Here is a 21139-nt window from a genome sequence, read left to right as displayed (position 1 = left end):
TCTGAAACAGCGCATTCATCATGTCCGTGAACCCCTCAATGACTGGGGAGGCTATATTGGATGTGGAGCCCAAGTACAGATGCTGTAGCATTTTATCTTTTGGTTTTGGTTCTGCTGACCAATCACCAGAACCTTGGCCATCCTGATTAGCTGCTCGGTGTATGACTAAAAGTCATCTGTGGGGGATATTTCCCCAGGATCCCCAAAGGTTTCCTCTGGCGACGGTTCCAATGGTGGAGTCGGGATACGCCTCCCGGAATAGGGATCCTGTCCCACATCTGGTTCTGATGGTTGGAATGCCATTCTTGAGCTAGAAAAGGAATGGTGCCTTCTCGGTGGCTCAGGTGATGACTTCCTCGGAAGAACATCTGTAAAAAAGGTCCTGCCCACATCTATCTCACCACTTTGTGGGTCACTCGAGTACCACTCATCTCTGTGGAAATAACGCTCCCTTCTTGGAGATCGTCTCGAAGGGTACTTCCTCCTTGGGAGTTCTCCCTCTTCCATAGAGGATAGCATCAATCTAGATCTGGAACTAAGTGAAGGGGATCTGGTCCGGATCGACGGCGTGGGAGGGTGGTCTAGGAGTATCACTTCCTCCTCCCTATGGCTCCCAGTGGAAGATAGACCTGAGCAATCTCTGGTGGAGCAATAGTTGGAATTTTTTGTCCATTTCCTGGGTGGTTCGTCCTCCAAAGTCTCCTTCTCCCTTGGAACCGAACTCTCTTTATTTGGAGCCGGTGGTGTGACCAATTCCTTCAACTTCGACCGCTGGACTCTCTCCGTCAGTTCCACTCGAGTTGGGGACCCTCGGCTCGAAGACGCTGCCTCCTAAAGGGGCTGTTTCGGCGGGAAAGCGGCCACGCATGCGCAATGGGAGGTGGGGCGCCCTCTAGTGGTAGGAGAGCTTTAAAAAACCTCCACAATCGGCAGGCCTGCGCATGCGCAGTCCCATGAGGGGCTGCACAGGAAGACTGAGTTGAACTATAATTTTCTTTTTGCTATTATTGACTGTTTAGCATTCTCTTAATTGAATGGTTTTTCTAGTATAGTAATTTTAATTGTTTTTTAAATTATGTTGGTAGCTGTCAGAAATTGGGTTTGTGGTTGGAAGGTAGAGAATAAATTCTTAAAATAATAAATGTGCTAGAAGGGAATATTGTTTTCACTGCTGCACATGAAACATGAAATTGTGGGTAATACTTGGAAGGAAAGGGGGAAAATACTATACACCAGGGAGAGGGCACTCCAGTCTTCAATGTACCTCAAATACTGTTAAAGACGACTGAATGCTTCCTTCTGGTCTCAGCCGGCAAAGGAAACTATGCTTCTCACCCAGGATTCTGAGTACCATCTGGGCCTTGCTGGACCTTTTTCAAATGAGATGACTCTGGCCCCCACCCTACGGAACGGCCTGCCTGAGATCAGGAGAGCCCCCACGCTCCTGGCTTTCCACACACAATGCAAAACCAAATTATCCAAAAAGGCCTTTTTCTCAGATAGGAGGGAGGTATTGTAGGGAGGGGGTCTCAGATGTTTCGCTAATGAGTTAGGAACCATAGACTTCACCATTATTTTGCCTTTCATATTATCTGTTGCCTTAAATACGTATTCCCATATACTACCTGTGCTTCATGTTGTTTAATGTCAGTCCTACGATTGATTATGTTCTGTTTCAGCAATTCTTCAACTTCATATTGGATCCTTGTTAATGCTATGTCTTTGTAAACTTGTATTCATTTACCCTATGACATTGTTTATGGAAATGTTCTTAACATTGTACGGAAATGCCTGCCCTTGTCCTTGCTACTGATTGTACTAATCTAACACTATGTAATCCACCTTGAGTCTCAGTGAGAAAGGCAGACTATAAATGACATAAATAAATTGTTTTCTTATCCTTCCCAGAATGCAAGTGCTGTAAAACAGAGTTTCGCTTACCGTAACTGCTGTTCATTGACGTCTTCTGTGCAGGCACACATGGGACTGCGCACGCGCAGGCCTGCCGACCGGCTCTTTTTTTTACTAGTTAACTGTCCACTAGGGGGCGCCCAACCGGTAGTGCGCATGCGTGGCCTTTCCCGCCAATATTACCTCCGGTGGGCGCCCCTCACCCTCCAGTTTCTCCTATGCCGCCGACTCCCAGAGGAAAAACCACCTGGAAGAAGCATAGCGGGGTAGGAGGGAGGGTTTGTGTGCCTGCACAGAAGACGTCAATGAACAGCAGTTACGGTAAGCGAAACTCTGTTTTCATTGTCCGTCTTCTGTGCAGTCCCACATGGGAGACTAACAAGCCTCTTACCTGGAGGAGGGTATGCTTCTTACGAAAAAAGCGATTGCAGGACAGCTTGACCAACAGCCGCCTCCTTGCGTTCCAACGTGTCCAGGGCATAGTGTTTGGCAAAAGTCTCCGACGAAGACCAAGTAGCCGCTCTGCATATGTCCCGTATCGGAATCCCCTTCAAGAAGGCCGCAGAAGACGCCTGAGCCCTGGTGGAGTGAGCCCGAACCTCAAGCGGACACTCGACATGCGATTGGGAATAGCACGTCTTCACGGCCATCGTAACCCACCTGGAGATAGACTGAGGGGTGGCAGCTTTTCCCTTGCGGGGACCCGCATAACAAACAAAAAGGCTATTAACCTTCCTGAACATTTTGGTTCTTTCTAAATAAAACAAAACCGCTCTACGTACGTCTAACGAATGTAATGCCCGCTCAGAAACATCTGTAGGTGTGGGAAAAAACACAGGCAGAATAATGTCCTGTGAAGTATGAAACTGCGTAGCCACTTTAGGGCGAAATTTAAAATCTGGTCTAAGAACCACCTTGTTGGGATGTACTTTGAGAAAAGGAGGGTCCTGTTTGAGGGCTGCCAATTCACTAACCCTACGGGCCGAAGTGATAGCTACCAAAAATGCAACCTTATACGATAAGAATTTAACCTCACATGAAGCCAATGGCTCAAACGGGGCCCTCATCAAAGCAGTTAACACCAACTTGAGTGACCACTGGGGTACAATCTCTCTGACTGGAGGAAACATGTTCTGTAATCCCTTAATAAAGGATTTAGACAAACTATGGGAAAACACGGGCCGGCCATCGATCTTTGTATGAAAAGCGGAGATGGCCGCCAAATAAACCTTCACGGAAGAATTAGAAAGGCCCTGATCCTTAAGGGATAGTAGAAAATCAAAAATGGGGCCCAAATGGCAGTTCCAAACATCTAACTCTGTCTCTGCAGCCCAAGATTCAAACCTCTTCCATTTAGCAGCATAGGACTTACGAGTACTATCTCGCCTAGCATTAACTAGGATTTCTGTTACTCTGTCAGACAACCCTGGGACCCCTGAAGGAACCATGCTGTCAGTTTCAGTCTGGGTAAATCGTGATACAGTACCCCTCTGAAAGAGAGGAGATTGGGTACCAGTTTGAACCGATAAGATAGACCGTGAGAAAGCTGCATCACCAAGTGAAACCACGGCTGACGTGGCCAAAAGGGAGTGATTAATATCATGAGAGAACCGTCCCCGAGAGCCTTGCTGACCGTTCGGGCTATCAATGGGAAAGGGGGAAAAGCATAAAAGAGAGCTCCTGTCCAAGGAATTTGGAAGGCGTCCCCCAAAGAGTTCAGACCCAGACCTCCCCGAGAACAATATTGAGGAGCTTTCTTGTTGCTCCTTGAAGCGAACAGGTCCACGTCGGGGAATCCCCAAGTTTCGAACAGGCCATTCAATTCCGAGTCTGCGAGAGTCCATTTGTGGTTGTCCACAGTCAGACGACTCAATTTTTCTGCTATCACATTCGAAGTCCCTGGAATGTGGACTGCTTGTAAGACAATGCCCCTGTCTACTGCCCATTCCCAGATATGCATCGCTTCTTCGCAGAGGGCCCGAGAAGTAGTGCCCCCCTGCTTGTTCAAGTAAAACATGGCCGTGCAATTGTCTGTGAGAATTTGCACCGTCTTGTGATTTAGCATATCTGCAAATGCGATAAGGGCAAAACGGATAGCCAATAACTCCAGCATATTAATATGGAGGTTCTGTTCCTGCTCCGACCAGGTCCCATGGGCCCTAAAGGATCCACACTGAGCACCCCAACCTATTGTACTGGCATCAGTAGATATAGTGACCTGACACTGTACTGACCCAAAGGCAACCCCTTTAAGCAAATTATCCTCAGAAACCCACCACATGAGGGATCTGAGAACCGAGCGAGGAATGGAATACCTCCTAGTTTGAGGGGCTGAAAGGAAATCATGGACCGCCAAATCCACAGTTGAAGAGGTCGCATATGCAACCTGGCCAGCGGAGTGACCGCTGTGGCCGAAGCCATAAGACCTAATAGGGTCTGAACAGCCAATGCTGGCTGGAATCGGCATCTGGAAAAAAACAGCACCATGCGCTTGATGCGTAGAGCACGCTCGCGAGGCAAAAATCCCCTGTTTGCTACCCCATCTAGGGCCATGCCTATGAAATTTGCCCTCTGTGAGGGGACTAAAGCCGACTTCTGGAAATTAACTAAAAGTCCCAAACGTGTGCAAGTGCGCACCACAAAACCAATCTGCTCAGAAAGCAGGCCAGGGGACGGGGCAACCAGAAGCCAGTCGTCCAAATAAGGAAAAATGGAGCACCCCTGACGCCTAAGGAAAGCCACCACTGGGGCCATGCACTTAGTAAAGACCCTAGGTGCAGATGATAAACCAAAAGGTAGCACTTGATATTGAAAAACTTTGCCATTGCAAAGAAACCTCAAATATTTTCTATGATCTGGGTGAATGGAAGTATGAAAATACGCGTCCTTGAGGTCCAGGACGGCAAACCACATGTCCTCAGGCATCAGTTGCAGGACCATCCATAGAGTTAACATTCTAAACTTTCTAGGTCTCACTGATTTGTTCAGGCCTCTAAGGTCTAGGATGGGGCGGACTCCCCCATCCTTCTTGTCAACTATGAACATCCTGGAATAAAACCCCAGAAGGGACACTCCCTGAGGAACCTCATAAATTGCTCCCTTCTGAAGTAGCGCCAGCACAGCCGTCTGGAGCTTCTGGGAAGAAGAATCAAATGAAAAATTAGGGAGAGACAACTCTGGATAAACGTCAAACTCAACTTTATAACCAAACTCTATAACATCAAGCACCCAGCTGTCAGACTGGATCTCCCTCCAGAATGCACTAAAACCAACCAGACGGTCCCCAAACACAACAGTCTGGTCAACGGTTAGTCAGAACTGCTTTGGTTGGGAGGCTGGTTCCTTATCAGCCGATCTCTGACGATTCTGCCGTGGGCGGTAGTTAGATCTGCGCCTCTGGAAGGAGCTCGATTGTTGGTTTTGAGGTTGTCTAAACGAACCATAGGGAGGATACGGCTGGTATCTCTGGTTCCGGTTACAATAGTAGAAAGAAGAACGATACTGAGGCCGATTGGATTGATAAGGTTTAGCATGGACGATGCCATAAGATCGAGCCGTCAGGCGGTCTTTTCGTTTTTGGGATAAATATTCATCCGTCTTGCTAGAGAAGAGGGTCTTTCCCTCAAAAGGCATGTCCTCGACTCTGCTCCGGGTGTGAGGCGGAAGAGCAGTTGTCCTCAGCCAGGCATGTCTCCTGAGAACAACAGCTGACGCTAAGGCTCTGGATGCCGACTCAAAGGTGTTACGGCCGGCTCCAATCTGTTGTTTCGACAAGCACAATGCTTCGTCCATAATGACCTTGGCTAAGACCCTTTGGTCCTCAGGGAGCTTATCCAGGAACACCGCGATCTGGTTCCAAAGGAATATCTGATAGGCCCCCATTATCGATGAATAGTTCGCAATCTTCACCGTGAGGGCAGCAGAAGAATACACCTTCTTCCCCAGAGCATCCAGTTTCCTGCTTTCCTTATCAGCCGGAACCGCATGAATGCTCTGCCTCTGATTCGACTGCATCTCCTCAGCAACAAGAGACGATGGAGGAGGATGAGTGAAGAGATAAGTGCAAACATCATCTCTGGTCTTGTATAATGCCTCCAATCTGCGTGAAGTAGGATGAATGGAGGCCAGCTTCTCACAGATAGAGGTGATAACTTCCTCCAAACCTTCTACGATGGGAAAGGCAATGGAAGCAGGATTTCCAGAGTATATGTGACGTAAGATCTTATCCTTAGGCGTCGGATTCACCGCAGACACCTCTAATTCCAAGGAACGAGCCATACGCATCATTTGTTCTGCATACATGCGGAAGTCTTCCGTCGGTGAAATTCTGCCGGAACCGATAATAATTTCATCGGGTGAAGGATCCGATGGAGGACTCGGGCTCGGATCCCGATCAAGCTCACACCGAGGATACCCTCGCTCCCGTCTTGGGGAACCGTAGTGAGAATAAGCGCTGCCAGGTGGGTCCCAGTCCTCACGGGCCGGAGAGATCGAGTACGATCGGTACGGTCGCAACGGGTCGGAACCGAAGGTGTCCGATCGGAACCGATAAGACAGAGGGGAGCCTTGCTCCGATTGCCTGCGGCGCCTCGCACGGGAAGGAGAGGCTAGCCACGGTCCTTCACGGGGATCCCACTCGTCAGCCGATGAAAGGCAGGAGGGCGATCGGATCCGAGGGGAAGGGGTTTTCGGTCTCTCCCACTCGGTCTCAGTCTGCACCGAGGCCGTCTGTCTCTGCTTGCTCTTCTTCTTAACCTTCTTGGAAGGCTCCTCCGAGTGGTCTTCTTCACCAGACCGTTTCCTGTGTTTACGCTCGGAAGATTTCGGAGCGGAGTCTCCCGGAACCGGAGTACACGATGGCCTCGCCGGATCCAAACCTCTAGATTCCGAGTGAGTGACGCTGGAGGACCGGATCGGTTGACGGGGGTCCGAACCCTTCGACTCCAAAGCCCTCGGTTCCGAGATCTTCGGTTCCATCTTCGAAGTCGCTGGATCCGATCCACTCTTCGGACTCGAGCTCGGTTTCGCCGGCGACTTATAAAGTCGTGAAGCGATCGTCACTGCGCTCGGACCCGGATCGGTGTCCTTAGCGTTCCCCGGGGAAAGCGATTTTGCCGTGGAAGATACGCTCCGGGACGATTTCCCACTAACAGAAGGGGCTTTAGGAGGGATCTCCGCTCCATTAGTCGCCCGCATGGCTCTCTTCCATAACATAGCCTCTAGCCTAGCTTTTCTTTCGGCTCTGGCCTTGGGCGTAAATTTCTGGCAGTGCTCGCACTTTGGGACGTTATGTGTCTCTCCCAGGCATTCTAGACAGACCGAGTGACCGTCTGTCCGGGTCATTTTTGTGGAGCACGTCGTGCACCTTTTGAAAAGAGCTTTTTCAGACATCGTGTCCGAGAAAAGCACACTCACAGTCGTTGATTTCTTCTACTTTCACTTTCTTCTTTCGACAGCGAACGAACTAGATCCTAACCGGTCGGCGGCAAAGAAGAAACTGGAGGGTGAGGGGCGCCCACCGGAGGTAATATTGGCGGGAAAGGCCACGCATGCGCACTACCGGTTGGGCGCCCCCTAGTGGACAGTTAACTAGTAAAAAAAAGAGCCGGTCGGCAGGCCTGCGCGTGCGCAGTCCCATGTGGGACTGCACAGAAGACGGACAATGAACTTAACAGCAACAGCAATTAAACTAGGAGCCCTTTAGCAGCTAACACCAAATGCGAACAAGAATGTGTCTCAATATCTTGACCTGAAAAACCTGCATTTTTCCTCTCTGAAGAACATTTTGTTTTTTTAATGTCAAGCCTGCTGAAAAATTCTGATGAGCTCAAAAGCTTGCATAATGTTTTCTATCATTTTGGTTGGCATTAATACATTAATAAATTACATGGATTTTGTTTTTTTCTGCATCCCCATTCCTGGCTTCCAACTTGCATTCCACGTTTTATAGTAACACATCATTACACCTTTACCTGGCCAGGACAAGAGGAAAACAAGACAAATCAGCTGAGGAAACGCAACATACTTGGAGTTCTCAGCGCCTTGCGCCTACCTGTCAATGTATCTCCTTGCTTCCACGTTGTCCAGTGCTGTAACCACGACATCTTGCTTGGTGTAAAAGTTGTCATTGTATATGTTCTCAGTAGCAGGGCACACTTTGTTAAGATAGGGGTCTATCTTCATCTGGCCATTAATGCGCAGTGTTGCTGCTGCCACAGTACAACTTTTGGGCTTCTAAGCAAGTTAAAATATTTCATTTTGGTTAATGATGGAACAGGAGATGACTAGGACATATGAGAACACTAACTTCTGAACAGCTCAGACAGGAAAATTCATTCATAAATACTAATTCTTCAGTGAACCAGGATATAACTTTTATACATTATAAAGAACATGCACCAGTACGTTATAGCACGAAGCATTTTGCTTTACAGTGACAAGTTCTTTCACACTAGAAAGCTGAAAGACAACTGAAATTCTTATCCCCCTTTTGAAGCTTACTTAGCAGTTCATTCTACAAGGACTGTTTTCTATTTAGCTGTGGTGCAAGAGTTTAGGGCAATCCTAAGCATGTTGAAGAATCCCTCTTCTCCCTGGCAAAGGTTCTTTCTCAAGGCATCTCATCTAGTCCACTCGGCTCCCTCTCGCCGCCGGCAGCTCCCCTTGCTCCCCTAAATGCACTCAGCAGCCAGAGGGAGCCCAGCATGCAGGCGGCGGCAAGAGGGAGCCGGTTGCACCAGCAGCAGTCAGAGGAGGCTGACAGCAGCGATAGGCTCCTTGTCCCTCTTGCCACCACCAGCACGCTGGGCTCCCTCTGGCTGCCAAGTGCATTTAGGGGAGCAAAGAGAGCACGCGGGGGGGGGGGGGAGAGTGACGAGGAGCTTATCGCTGCTGCCAGCTCCCTCTGGCCGCCACCGGCGCAACTGTCTCCCTCTTGCCACCGCCCACATGCTCAGCTCCCTCTGGCTGCCGAGTGCTTTTAGGGGAGCAAGAGGAGCTGGCGGCGGCGAAAGGGGGCCAAGTGGACTAGATAAGATGCCTATAGAAAGAACCTCTGCCAGGGAAATGAGGGATTCTCTTCCTCTTCTCCCTGGCAGAGGTTCTTTCTCACTATACTTCCCGTGGAACTTTGTGGGAAACTGACGCGTGTCCTCCATGCATCAGGCGTCTCATCTGTCTTGGCTCCAACTCATATGAACACATGCATGTATTGTCTTGTGCTGCCAGACTACTGGTCCAATCAAGTTTAGTACTGCCTAGTACCTCTGACTGGCACCAGCTCTCTATGGTCTCAAGTAGACCTTTCTGAGCTCTGCCGTGTAAGCTGTTTTCAACGGGTGATAGCAGGGATTGAACTTGGGACTGCCTGAAAGCGAAGCATGTGCTTTATGGACACTCTTTATTTAAAATATTTATACCCATCCCTCCATCCCTCCCAGAATGGGCCCACCCTGAATGTAGGACTGAAACCAAGCATACCTTGGGGAAAAAAAGAGGAGGGGGACAGTATCTGCCCCTAAGGTTATCACATGACGATACTCCACAGAAACACTAAAAAAGCTCTTTGGGAGTTCATTTCACTAACCATTGTTTTTTTTAAATCTACATACATCAAAGTTTTATGTTATCAAACCAGCAGGACTTGACTCCAGTGGTACCTTAGAGACCAACAAGATTTTCAAATTGTAATAATAACAACATTCGATTTATATAACACCCTTCAGGATGACTTAACACCCACTCAGAGTGGTTTACAAAGTATGTTATCACTATCCCCACAACAACAATCACCCTGTGAGGTGGGTGGGGCTCAGAGAGCTGCTAGAAGCTGTGACTGACCCAAGGTCACCCACCAGCTGGCTACAAGTGGAGGAGTGGGGAATCGAACCTGGCTCTCCAGATTAGAGTCCTGTCGTGCTTAACCATTACACCAAACTGGCTCTCAAGAGTGTGAGCTTTCAAGAGTCAGAGCTCCCCATCCAAAACAACTCCCAACCTAAATAATTAAACCAGGTATTACTATGACGTACCTGTATGTGATGTGGCCGGAAGAGAAACTGCCTATTTAGGTTGGATTTTTCTATTAAGTCTGGATCTGTAATTGTAACCTAAAGTCAGACAAATAGAAAGACAGATATTATGTCTAAAAATAATTCACCCTCTCAACCTTTTCAAGTCAGACTGAGCCCCACTGGAGTCAATGACATGCCCACACACAATTCTTAAATTTCCCAGAGTATATTTCAACCATCTTCTCTGAACCACACTAGACATCCTGTCCAGAATCTGATCCAAAAAGACACACTTTATTTCAACAAATGTGCTTAGGTCTCGTATAGAAACACAATTATTTCCAACTGAGACTATGCAATAACATTTATTCAGACTTATTTTACACATGGCAGATTGTGATATAAAAGGTGCTTTAGAGAATTTCACCTGTGTGGGTATCAAATTTGTTAGAGTATTTTGATGGCACCTAGAAACCTGAAACTTAGTTTATGCTTAGCGCAATAAATCCTGACTCCTAGGAGTCTTCAAAATAAGAATCTCCACAACTCTTGTTAATTTTTTTAAAAAATCATATCCTGCAGTTCTCAGGCAATACAGGTGCTCAAGAGGTGGCGTCCAATAAAATTTGAAATACTGAAAAGTCACTCAATCAGAATTTTGATAGAGCATTAAAAACCAACAGAAGGACTAAATAAAAATTTAAATGAGTGAACTGATTAAGAAAACAGTAAAACAACGCAGCATTAAAAACCAACTAGTAATAATGCTTGGCTACATCCCACCACCCCACTCAGTGAATCATCCACTCATCCGCTCTTCCACTCAAGGAGACTTTCCATTTAGGTCCACATTTAGCTGTGCTGCTGACTGGTGGAATGCAGGCCAATCTCTTCCAACCAGCAAAGCACAACAAAATGCCTGGGTAAATAAACATGTCTTCATCTGGAGCGGAAAGCCGAAGGGCAGGCAGAGGGGCATCCCAACCAAAAAGGCTTTTTCAACCATAACTACTCACCTCACTGCTCATAGTGAAAGGAATCAACAGAGGTGAAGATCTTAATTAATAGGCGGGTATGTACAGGGATAGGCAGCGGGAATTGAAAGGTAATAGCCAAGAAGCAGGTAGGGCAGTTATCGTAAGACTTTAATGACCAATGAGCAATCGGATTGCTACACTTTTGTACTAACAGTGATCCCCAATGGGGCACCACAATATATTTCCTGTGCCCACTTCCTTCTTCCCCAAACCAAAGAGCCAACCCTGACTTTTCTTCATCTCACTGGGACAGGAAGGGCTTCAGAAGACCCCAGGAAGACTCATCCTTATGTCTGCACGGGAGCACTCGTTCCAAAACAGCTACTCCATCATAAAAGGACGCTTAGCCTGGATGCCTTCAGCATTCTTTGATTAGCCTCATGGCAATCAGCTGCACCAATCAAAGCTGACAAATGGTGCTGTGTTGCGCAAAGGAAATCTGTGCCCCCCACCCACTGCAGCAGATCTAGCAGCACCCCCAAACTGCAAATCTGCTCTTTTAGGCGTGGAACCCCACACCATCTTCGACTGGCTACACTGCTGACCAGCAGGACCTATCTGTATCTAGACTAAGTGCTGCGTTCTGGGAAGGGTCAGTCCTGGCCCTCAAGCAGCCTATTACTGCCTCCAGGCTCCACCGGTTCAGAACATCCCCTGTTTGACCTGACTGAGATGGAAAAGAGAGAATGGAGTTTCACCTGATGAGACTTTGCTTTACAGCCTCATTACAGCCTCACAAAGAAGCTGAAGTGCACGGGGGAGAGAGCCCTGAAGGCCATGGAGTCAAAGAGTATCCTCCAACACGACCTGACATCAGTCCTGCAGGCAGAACTGCAAGCGGACTACAGTGCCCCAATCCCCATCCCAGCCAGCTGCTCCGGAAGGATACCACTAGCAAAGGACCATTTCTCCCAGCATGATTTCTCCCACACAGCAGCTCCAGCTCTCTGACTTCTCCCTTCTCGCAGGCTCAGCTCGTTAAATCTGCCAGGCCTTCCCATTAGTGGCCCCCACATTTTGGAATGGTCTTCCTGAATGGCGGAAGCATTCATGTTTATCTTTTAGGGAACACTGTAAGGCAGAAATGTTTCAATGGGCATTTGCTTAGTAGATCTCTTGTATATTTTCTGACAATGATGTTTTACTTGTTTTCCAATTGGTCTAATTTTGTATTGCTTTTTAGCTATCATTGTCAGCTGTTGCCTTAAGTCCTCCATATGAGAAAGGCAGACTAAAAATGTCTTCAATTAATACAGGATGCTTTGCTGAAAATTTAAGAGGATGGAGCTCCCCATTCAAGTTCCACGAGACACAAGAAGACCTATCAGATCTGCCTTCACTAAGATCACAGCAGAATAAATAGTCAAACACAGTCAAAGGAACACAAAATCGGTATGGAAAATGCAACGTACCAGGCCGCTTTCCGAGCCAGTGCCAACACCCAGGAGCGCAAAATTTTTTAACATTTCGCAACCTATTGCACCACAACCAACCTACAAAATTAAAGCGAAATTGCAGATTTTATTATAACACCCACCCTTTATACAGCTAAACTCTCAATCATATTTTTTTGTCTGATAAATCTAAACAGACTGAGCACGTGTGTTTTCCATAAAAAGGCCGAATGGATGAATTGCTACAATAATAAATAACCATTTCTACTGGATAAAAATTTTAAACCAATTTCCAGGGTGCGAATGATAAATACACAGATGATATTCTATACAGGAAATGGAAGCCACCTCCAGAGCCTAGGGCTCACAAGTACTGCACAAAATAAATTAACGACTGTTCAAAATATTGACATGCTCTTTACTAATCTTTAACAGACAGTGTTATATATTTTACCTTACAGCTCTATGCTCTAAGCCTTCATGATGGAGCAAGTTTGAATAAATATCCCTTTACGAAGAAGGGGCAGGCATCCAATACAGCTATGCACAATGAAATAATTTCCAAAAGCTTTTTTTTTTTTTAAACAGAGGGCATGTAAACATTAGTACCCTTACACTTACCAAACTCTCACTACAGACTTCTACAAGCCATACTTACTAAGAATACATTCAGGTGGTGCAGCTTCTGGCACAACGTCTCTCCAATGCAGGCCCGCAAGGCATCGTATCTATCTCCCCTGTTCCAACCAAATTTAAGGTAGAAGAGGAAAAAACAACGGCAGAGAGAGGGAGAGAGAAAATGGTTACTGATTGACTTAATACCTTGTACCTGAGTTATTGTAGTATGTAGGAAACACTACAGTTAACATTTCCCCAACACACATACCCTCCCCCCCCAACCCCCAGCAACAGGTGGGGACGCTGCTGTCAAAGGCAGACTAACTGTTCACAGCCCAAAGCACACACTGCATTTCAAAGACCACCTGGGTCATTGCTGTAGCAGCTGGAAAAAAATCAGAACTAGGTGTGTACAACTGATTACTGTTTATTGTGAAGATGATCACTTACTAAAAGTAATTAGCCTGATACATAAGATGCTCTGCTACAATTCAGGTCCATAAAGATAACACAAGAACATAAGAGAAGCCACGTTGGATCAGGCCAATGGCCCATCCAGTCCAACACTCTGTGTCACACAGTGGCCCAAAACCAGGTGTCATTAGGAGGTCTTCCCCAGTGGGGAAGGGATACTAGAAGCCCTCCCACTGATTGCGCCCCCCAAACACCAAGAATACGGAGCCTCACTGCCCTAGACAGAGTTCCATCTATACCTTGTGTTTATCCAATCCCCTCTTGAAGCTGTCTATGCTTGAAGCTGCCACCACCTTCTGTGGCAGTGAAAGTACTTCCTTTTATCCGTTCTGACCCGACTGCTCAGCAATTTCATCGAGTGCCCATGAATTCTTGTATTGTGAGAAAGGGAGAAAAATCCTTCTTTCTCTACCTTCTCTATCCCATGCATAATCTTGTAAACCTCTACCATGTCACCCCTCAGTCGTCATTTCTCCAAGCGAAAGAGCCCCAAGCGCTTTAACCTTTCGTCATAGGGGAAGCGTTCCATCCCTTTAATCATTCTAGTTGCCCTTTTCTGCACTTTTTCCAGTGCTATAATATCTTTTTGGGGGTGTGGTGACCAGAATGGTACACAGTATTCCAAATGAGGCTGTACTATTGATTTATACAGGGGCATCTTGATACTAGCTGATTTGTTTTCAATTCCCTTCCTAATAATCCCCAGCATAGTGTTGGCCTTTTTTATTGCCGTCGCACAGTATTGACATTTTCAGTGAGTTATCTACCACGACTCCAAGATCTCTCTCTTGGTCAATCTCCGCCAGTTTGGACCCCATCATTGTGTATTTATATTTGGGATTTTGGGCCCCAATGTGCATTACTTTGCACTTGGCTACGTTTAACCTCATTTGCCACAGTGACGCCCACTCGCCCAGCCTCGACAGATCCCTTTGGAGTGCCTCACAATCCTCCCTGGTTCTAACCACCCTGAACAATTTAGTGTCATCTGCAAACTTAGCCACTTCACAGCTTCCTCCCAACTCCAAATCATTAATGAACAAGTTAAAAAGCACCAGACCCAATACTGAGCTCTGCAGTACCCCACTGCTTACCACGCTCCACTGTGAATATTGCCCATTTATACTCACTCTCTGCTTCCTATTCATTAGCCAGTTTTTGATCCACAAGAGGACTTGTCCTTTTACCCCATGACTATTGAGCTTTACTTAGCAGCCTTTGATGAGCAACTTTCTCAAAAGCTTTCTGGAAGTTCAGGTAGAAAACATCTTCCTTGTCCACATGTTTGTTCACTCCCTCAAAGAACTCTAACAGGTTTGTGAGACAAGATCTTCCCTTACAGAACCCATGCGGAGTCTTCCTCAATAGCTTTTGTTCATCAATGTGTCTACTAATTCTCTTTAATAACGGTTTCCACTAACTTACCCAGTATTGACGTTAGACTGACTGGCCTGTAATTTCCCGGCTCTCCTCTGGAACCCTTTTTAAAGAGATGGGGGTGACATTAGCTGCCTTCCAGTCCTCAGGAATGGAGGCAGATGTTAATGAAAGGTGACGTATCTTTGAGATCCACAAGTTTACATTTGAGTTCTTTCAGAACTCTTGGATGTATGCCATCCGGGCCTGGTGATTTGTTAGTTTTTAAATTGTCTATCAGTCATAGGACCTCCTCTCTCGTCACCTCAATCTGACTCAGGTCTTTCAACACTCCTTCCCAAATCAGCGGTTCTGGAGTGGGCAAGCACCTCTCATCTTCTGCGGTGAAGACAGAGGCAAAAAATGCATTTAGCTTCTCGGCCATTTCCCTATCGTCTTTCAGTAATCCTTTTACCCCTTGATCATCCAGGGGCCCCACTGCCTCCCTGGCTGGCTTCCTGCTTCTAATATATTGGAAGAAACGTTTATTGTTGGTCTTTATGTTTTTTGCAATATGTTCCTCATAGTCCCTTTTTGCCTGCCTGATCACAGACTTGCATTTTCTTTGCCACAGCCTGTGTTCCCTTTCATATAACAGCAGTGATTAGCTAGTTCTTGTCATGGGCTTAGTCCCTCCACTGAGAGGAACACCGTTCCAATGACCTCGTGCACTGAACTGAACAGCACTGACCCAGGTGGCTGTTTTTATCTCTGCCTCAGTTGTGCATGTAGAAACATTTATATGCACAAGTCATACCTGTGACAAAACAGGCTCTAGTCCACAACACCTTATGCCACAATAGGTGTGTGTGTGTTTGTGCACGCATGCAATAGGGACTCTTGGTTGTTTTTACAGCTACCAACTAACGAGTCCGAAGTTGGCTGGATTCAGATGGCTTTGTCTCCGACCCTTTGAACAGAACTGGCACGATCGGGGTAACAAAAACACGTCATCAATAATAATAATAACTGTCGGTGATAACTCATGATCAAAATCTAAAAATCATACCGCAGGCCTGCTGCGAAATCAGAGCTGGAGAGAGTGCAAGTTCATGGGCCTCCCTGGGGCATCGGGCTGGGCACAGCTAGGAACAGGATGCGGGGCTGAATAGACCACTGGCCTAATCCAGCAGGGATATCTGTATGTCCTCCTTACGTTCCAAGTAGCCTCACCATTTTTGAACGTTTACCTTGGAAAGAATTCTTCATCACTGGCCTCTTCTAGTGATGTGACCAATTCTAGGGCATCAATATACAGCTGAAGAAAGAAAAACATCCATTAGAGACGATGTCTTTACAATGTTTTCAACCATACTCAAAACTAGTCAGTTTGTTCAGGCTGAAAACGCTTTTTTTTTTTAGACCTGATTTACACTTTCCAAGAATGAGGGCAGGGCAGTAAAATCCTGGAGTGCAGCATTTCAGAATGGGGCAGCTCCTTTTAAAAAATGTCCCTCCCATACAGGCACACACAAGTTCCTTGCACGAACAAACTTGGCCTACGGTACAATTGACTGCTTCTCACCAGAAGCTGTTTTCCCCCACAGTGTGTCCGTTCAGGCTTTGAGACAGCACATTTCAGTGCCTAGAGCAGAAACTCTTAAGAGCAGTATTTTCATCTGCAGTTAGGCAGAATAATAATACACTCTATGGAAAACTTTTCAGCACTTCATTTTTTCCACAGAAAACTTTACCCTACTAAAAATTAGTCATTTTATAAAACTGATAGCAATCAAATGCAGGTATGTCAATACAATATTAGGCAATACTGGCAGTTTCAAAGTTGGAATTAATATTTTCAACTGTCCCATGGAACTGGGTAACAGTATATGTATGTTTTATTGATTTGAAAATGGGGGGACAGAGGGAAATGAAACTACAAAATCATATAATCTATTTTTTTTAAGTTATCAATACATCTGACTGACTGTACAGGTCAAATCAAAATCAAAGCTAAAATTGTTTTTTCATCTGTCTCCCCTCACACGGAAGAAAGGATCCCGGAATTCCCAATCTGCTGTGGACCTAATAAGCAATGCAAGAGATGCTGTGAAGCAGCAGCCCCCCCCCCCTCCACATGTTGCCCACAAGTGCCCTGGCGTCCTCCAATACTTTTCCTGGCACCTACCAAATGCTTTTAGAAAACAGGTAGGGCCAGGTGGGGGGCTTTTACCCAGCAGGGCTTCTGACGGGCCACTGAAGATCTGACTGGGCATGCAGCTTCAAAAAACATTGCTTTGGCAGCAGCTGCCACCAAAATACAATAATCTTTACTGAGTGACTGAAGGTAAGCTGCAAGAATATATTTTTTTAACAGTATGCTCAATTTAAAAAGCATCGTGTTAAGCACAACTTCTGCTTCTCAGTATTTTGTAGCTGGCTCCAACTCTTTTGCAGCTGTTCCCACCACCGTGTGTCAGGATGCCAAATGCTCAAGAAGACCAGGAACCTCTGCTGCGGAGAACACGAGTTTCCCGCGTGGCCTCCATGAAAGAGAACTGCATTCTCACAGCACTCCTCTCTCTAGCTCCGCTGGGGCAACCTGTCCCAGGGCGAAGGAAACTGACCCACTGTTGCAGAGGAGAAAACTTTCCCGTGACGGCTTTCAAGACTTCTTGACTGGCAATGCCACCCAGTGCGGCTGTGAGGGGCGCCAAAGATCCCCGAGCTGTTTTTGACAACCATTTTATGACGTCTTCATTAACCTGAGGCTGCAATTAAGAACAAAAAGCAAAAAGGTATTCATATTCTTCAAAGATGTAATTATCTCACTGAAGTGGTATCCACACAAAAGCAGACATAAGCAAACAACGTTAAGTACATAAAGGTAATTCATTCCTCAAATAAATTCAGTTCTCAGGTTCTCTCTTTTGCTTTTTGCAGTTAAAACATTTGGGAGAAAGGGAGGCTCACGGAGAGAGCGTCAAGCGAAAGAAGAAGTCTTCTGCACCTGCTGGCGGAAGAGGGCAACAGCAAACCTCTCAGGGGAGAGAGTTTTGGTGCGGCACTGAGAAGGCCCTCTGCCGGGTTGCCAGCTAATCTTTTTACCCAGGCATTTAATTGGAGGGGTTCATCTTACCTGTTTTGTTTACCTGCTTCTATTTTATAGGTAAGTATTTATGCTGCTTGTCTTTAATATTATGGCGTTGTTATAATTGTAAGCTGCCTCAAGCGGGATTCTAAAGTGGAAGCATAGGTAAAATCTAAATAAATACTACAGGTAAAGACGGGAAGGCGGTGCGCCAGTGTGGTAGTAGTTCAAATCCCGCTGAGCCTTAAAATGTGACTTGGGCCAGTCTCTCTCTTCACTTGACCCACCTTGACAGGACTGCTCCAGGGACAAAAGGGACAGTCAGGGGCCCAGCTCTGAGTTCCTCGCAGACAGGGTGGGATAAAAATGGGAGGGGAAGATTCTCCCAGGATGTTCATATTCAAGATTCCACCTTGAGCCCTCCTGTCAAGGCTGCAGTGAAGGCAGGCTACTCACTTTGCTTTCCAACCTTTCCCTCAAGGACACGGCTATCTTCAGCATCTCCTCAGCATCCGGAAGACACCTAGAGCCCCACACAAAGAGAACTGAACTGTAATGCCATCGTTAACAGAACAGAAACTTGCCTCACAGTAAAGGCAGGAAGAGTTTCCATCAGGTGTGAGGAAAGAAATCCAAGGTTAAGTGGAACGACTGCCCAGCCTATTCACCAGGTAGGCTGCAGCTGAAAATGGAGTCTTCCTTAGGCCACTGCAATGCCACTGTTGCCTGTGCGGCTACAGGAAGAGCCAGGGAAAGGGCTTGGTGCCCCAGGAGGCAAGGAAAATGGAGATGAAAGAAGCGCATGTCGAGCCAAGGGCCACTTCCTTCCTCTTAACGCCACGGGCAATGCACTGCCAACAAGCCTGTGTTTCGGTTTGTTTCTCTCCCCCCCCCCCCGCCTCCATCATGGTGCTGGCATCACCTCCAGTGTGGTGTGATGCCTGGGGTATCAGACTAGGGATCTGGGAGACCCAGGTTCGAATCCCCACTCTGCCATGGAAACTCACTGGGAGACCCTGGGCCAGTCACCCACTCTCAGCCTAACCTATCCCATAAAGTGGTTGTCGTGAGGAGAAAGTGGAGGAGGGGAGAATGCTGGTGCCCACTGGGGAGAAAAGCGGAGTATGAGTTTTAAAAATCTGTAAATGGTTTTGAGCTATTGCCGCGGCATACACCCGTCCTTCTCTTCCCCTCCTAGATCTCTGGTCAACTTATTATGCCGGGAACCCTCCTTGGAATCTGGCAACACAAGCTTGGCCTGCCCAGGACTAGGCCTGTCTTCAGACTGGCAGATTTTCTGCTGGCACACGGTCTACGTGTTTGCTTCTCTGCCTGCTTTTGGCCTGTGATGAAGATGGTGGCCTTACTGCTCTTCTTCTCTGGAATATTTGCTATCCAAGATGTTCTGAGGATTGCTTCCAATCTTGGACCTTTTAGCGTCCAGGCAGCTATTCTGACTTCCCCTTGCACTGTACCTCTTGGCATCCGTGGGCTGCCTTGCAATTTTGGGGTGCTTGGAGTGACAGGCTCCTTTAAGTGGGCTTCCTAGTGTGAAGGACTGAAACGGAATGCATGGTATTACTTCGCAAATCCCCCAGCTCAGAAATGTGTATTATTATCCTCAGTAAACTTTATTATTTATTTATTTGCATCAATTATAGTCCGCCTTTCTCACTGAGACTCAAGGCAGATGGCACAGTGTGAATTAGTACAGTCAATTTCAAGGACATTTCAATAAACAATGTAATAGGGTCTATAAATGCAAATTTGCAACGATTTAAAACCAGCAGAAATCCCGTACAGCTTCAGACTTCTTCCTGCTGCAAAAATTACATCAGGTTCCCAAATTGTTTGTGTTTTTTAATTGGTGGTGGTGGCAAATCATGAAATATCTGTATCTCTTTCCTTCTACCTCCAGAGGTTCTTTCCTTTGCTGCTGAAGAATAGTCTCCTTTGTTTTCTTGTATGAAAAGGTAACTAACCTCTCTCTTGGAAGCTTGTATCGAGTTGCGCGCTTTGAGTTGATCCTGAAAATTTGTTCAATTTCTGGAAAATCTCTTTGGACTTTCACATAATTTTGAATCAGCGTTCGAAATTCATTCTCGAGATCTTGAAGCCCAACTGATTCTGGAATACTGCAAAATCTGAGATTCTTACTCCTGAGTTGAATTTCTAATGCCTCTATTTTTGTTCAGCTTCTTTTATGGACACTGCCTGTTGTGTTTGCAATGCTTCAGTATGATCATATGATTCCTTTAATTCCTTATGTTGTTCTTTTATTTCTTGAATGATTTGTTTATTTTCTTCAATTTTTTTCGTTATTTCTTGCAATCCAGTCGAAACTTCAGTCTTTAAATTTTGTATACCCTTTCTAATTCCAGAGAATGATTCGTCGATCTTTTGAATTTGAGTTGACCCCTTTATGGACCTCTCCTACTATGTCTTTGGTATTTTGTGTCAACTCCGCTGTTAGAGCTTGAAACTGCTGTGAGGTAGAGGACAAAACCTTCTCAGTTATCAGGTCGATTTCATCTTCAGAGCAGAGTTCAAGTTTGCCTTTTCTAGTGCCTTTTGCCATTCTCTTGACTTTAGCTAGTCTCCTTCATCTTCTGATGGCTGCTAACAACCTCTCCATACAGCAATAGCAACATACAATCTGCAATCCCCCTGACCTCAATCAAGCTGGTCTAATATTAGCAGGGAAACCCATATATATATAACAGTTCAAATTATATAATTAAATGATATATTGACACAAATAAAAAGGTATATAATAATGTGTTTTCCCTCTAGGACAAAAAAGGATTTTAGATCAGTTATTTTAAAAAAGAAGAAAAACCAGGAGAAAAGAGAGAAAAGAAATTCTTCAACTGTCCAGCAGATGGCAGCAGCTGATCAGCTTTTCTGCATGGAAACTCTATTCCATCATCTTCACTACACAGTTTCTTTATTTCAAAAAGAAAATTATAAGATCCACTGAAAGTCACAGAAAAAAATAAACAAGCCAGGAGGAGTAATTCAAAATTATTGTAATCCACTTTGATCCACAGGGGTATGATCATCACAAAAAATATATTCCAAAATCCAAAAGGTAGATGGAAATTTTAATCCCTTCTTCTTGATAAGTGGTGCCAAATGATTCCAAATGATTATAAATCCACAAGACAAAAACCAATAAAAATCATGACACAAAACAAAATAACATCCACTACAGTCTCGGCACAAGTCAAGAGAAGAAAAGAAACG

At 45.9% G+C, this 21139-nt stretch overlaps 1 protein-coding gene across 5 annotated transcripts in view; it reads right to left on the bottom strand.

Annotated features, from left to right (window-relative positions):
• Positions 1-21139, bottom strand: part of UBA6 (ubiquitin like modifier activating enzyme 6) — an 87034-nt gene that overhangs the window by 25430 nt on the left and 40465 nt on the right. For all 5 annotated transcript variants that reach the window (XM_054991212.1, XM_054991211.1, XM_054991215.1 and 2 more), the window contains 7 exons: positions 18350-18416; positions 17430-17573; positions 16053-16120; positions 13013-13091; positions 12373-12453; positions 9942-10019; positions 7964-8145 (listed from right to left, as the gene is read on the bottom strand). In XM_054991212.1, coding sequence (XP_054847187.1) covers positions 7964-8145; positions 9942-10019; positions 12373-12453; positions 13013-13091; positions 16053-16120; positions 17430-17573; positions 18350-18416 — 699 coding nt within the window. The remainder of the gene's footprint in view (positions 1-7963; positions 8146-9941; positions 10020-12372; positions 12454-13012; positions 13092-16052; positions 16121-17429; positions 17574-18349; positions 18417-21139) is intronic.

This window comes from Eublepharis macularius, chromosome 11 (assembly GCF_028583425.1).
Source record: "Eublepharis macularius isolate TG4126 chromosome 11, MPM_Emac_v1.0, whole genome shotgun sequence".
Classification (NCBI taxonomy): domain Eukaryota; kingdom Metazoa; phylum Chordata; class Lepidosauria; order Squamata; family Eublepharidae; genus Eublepharis; species Eublepharis macularius.
This window is presented reverse-complemented; position numbering and strand designations above follow the sequence as displayed.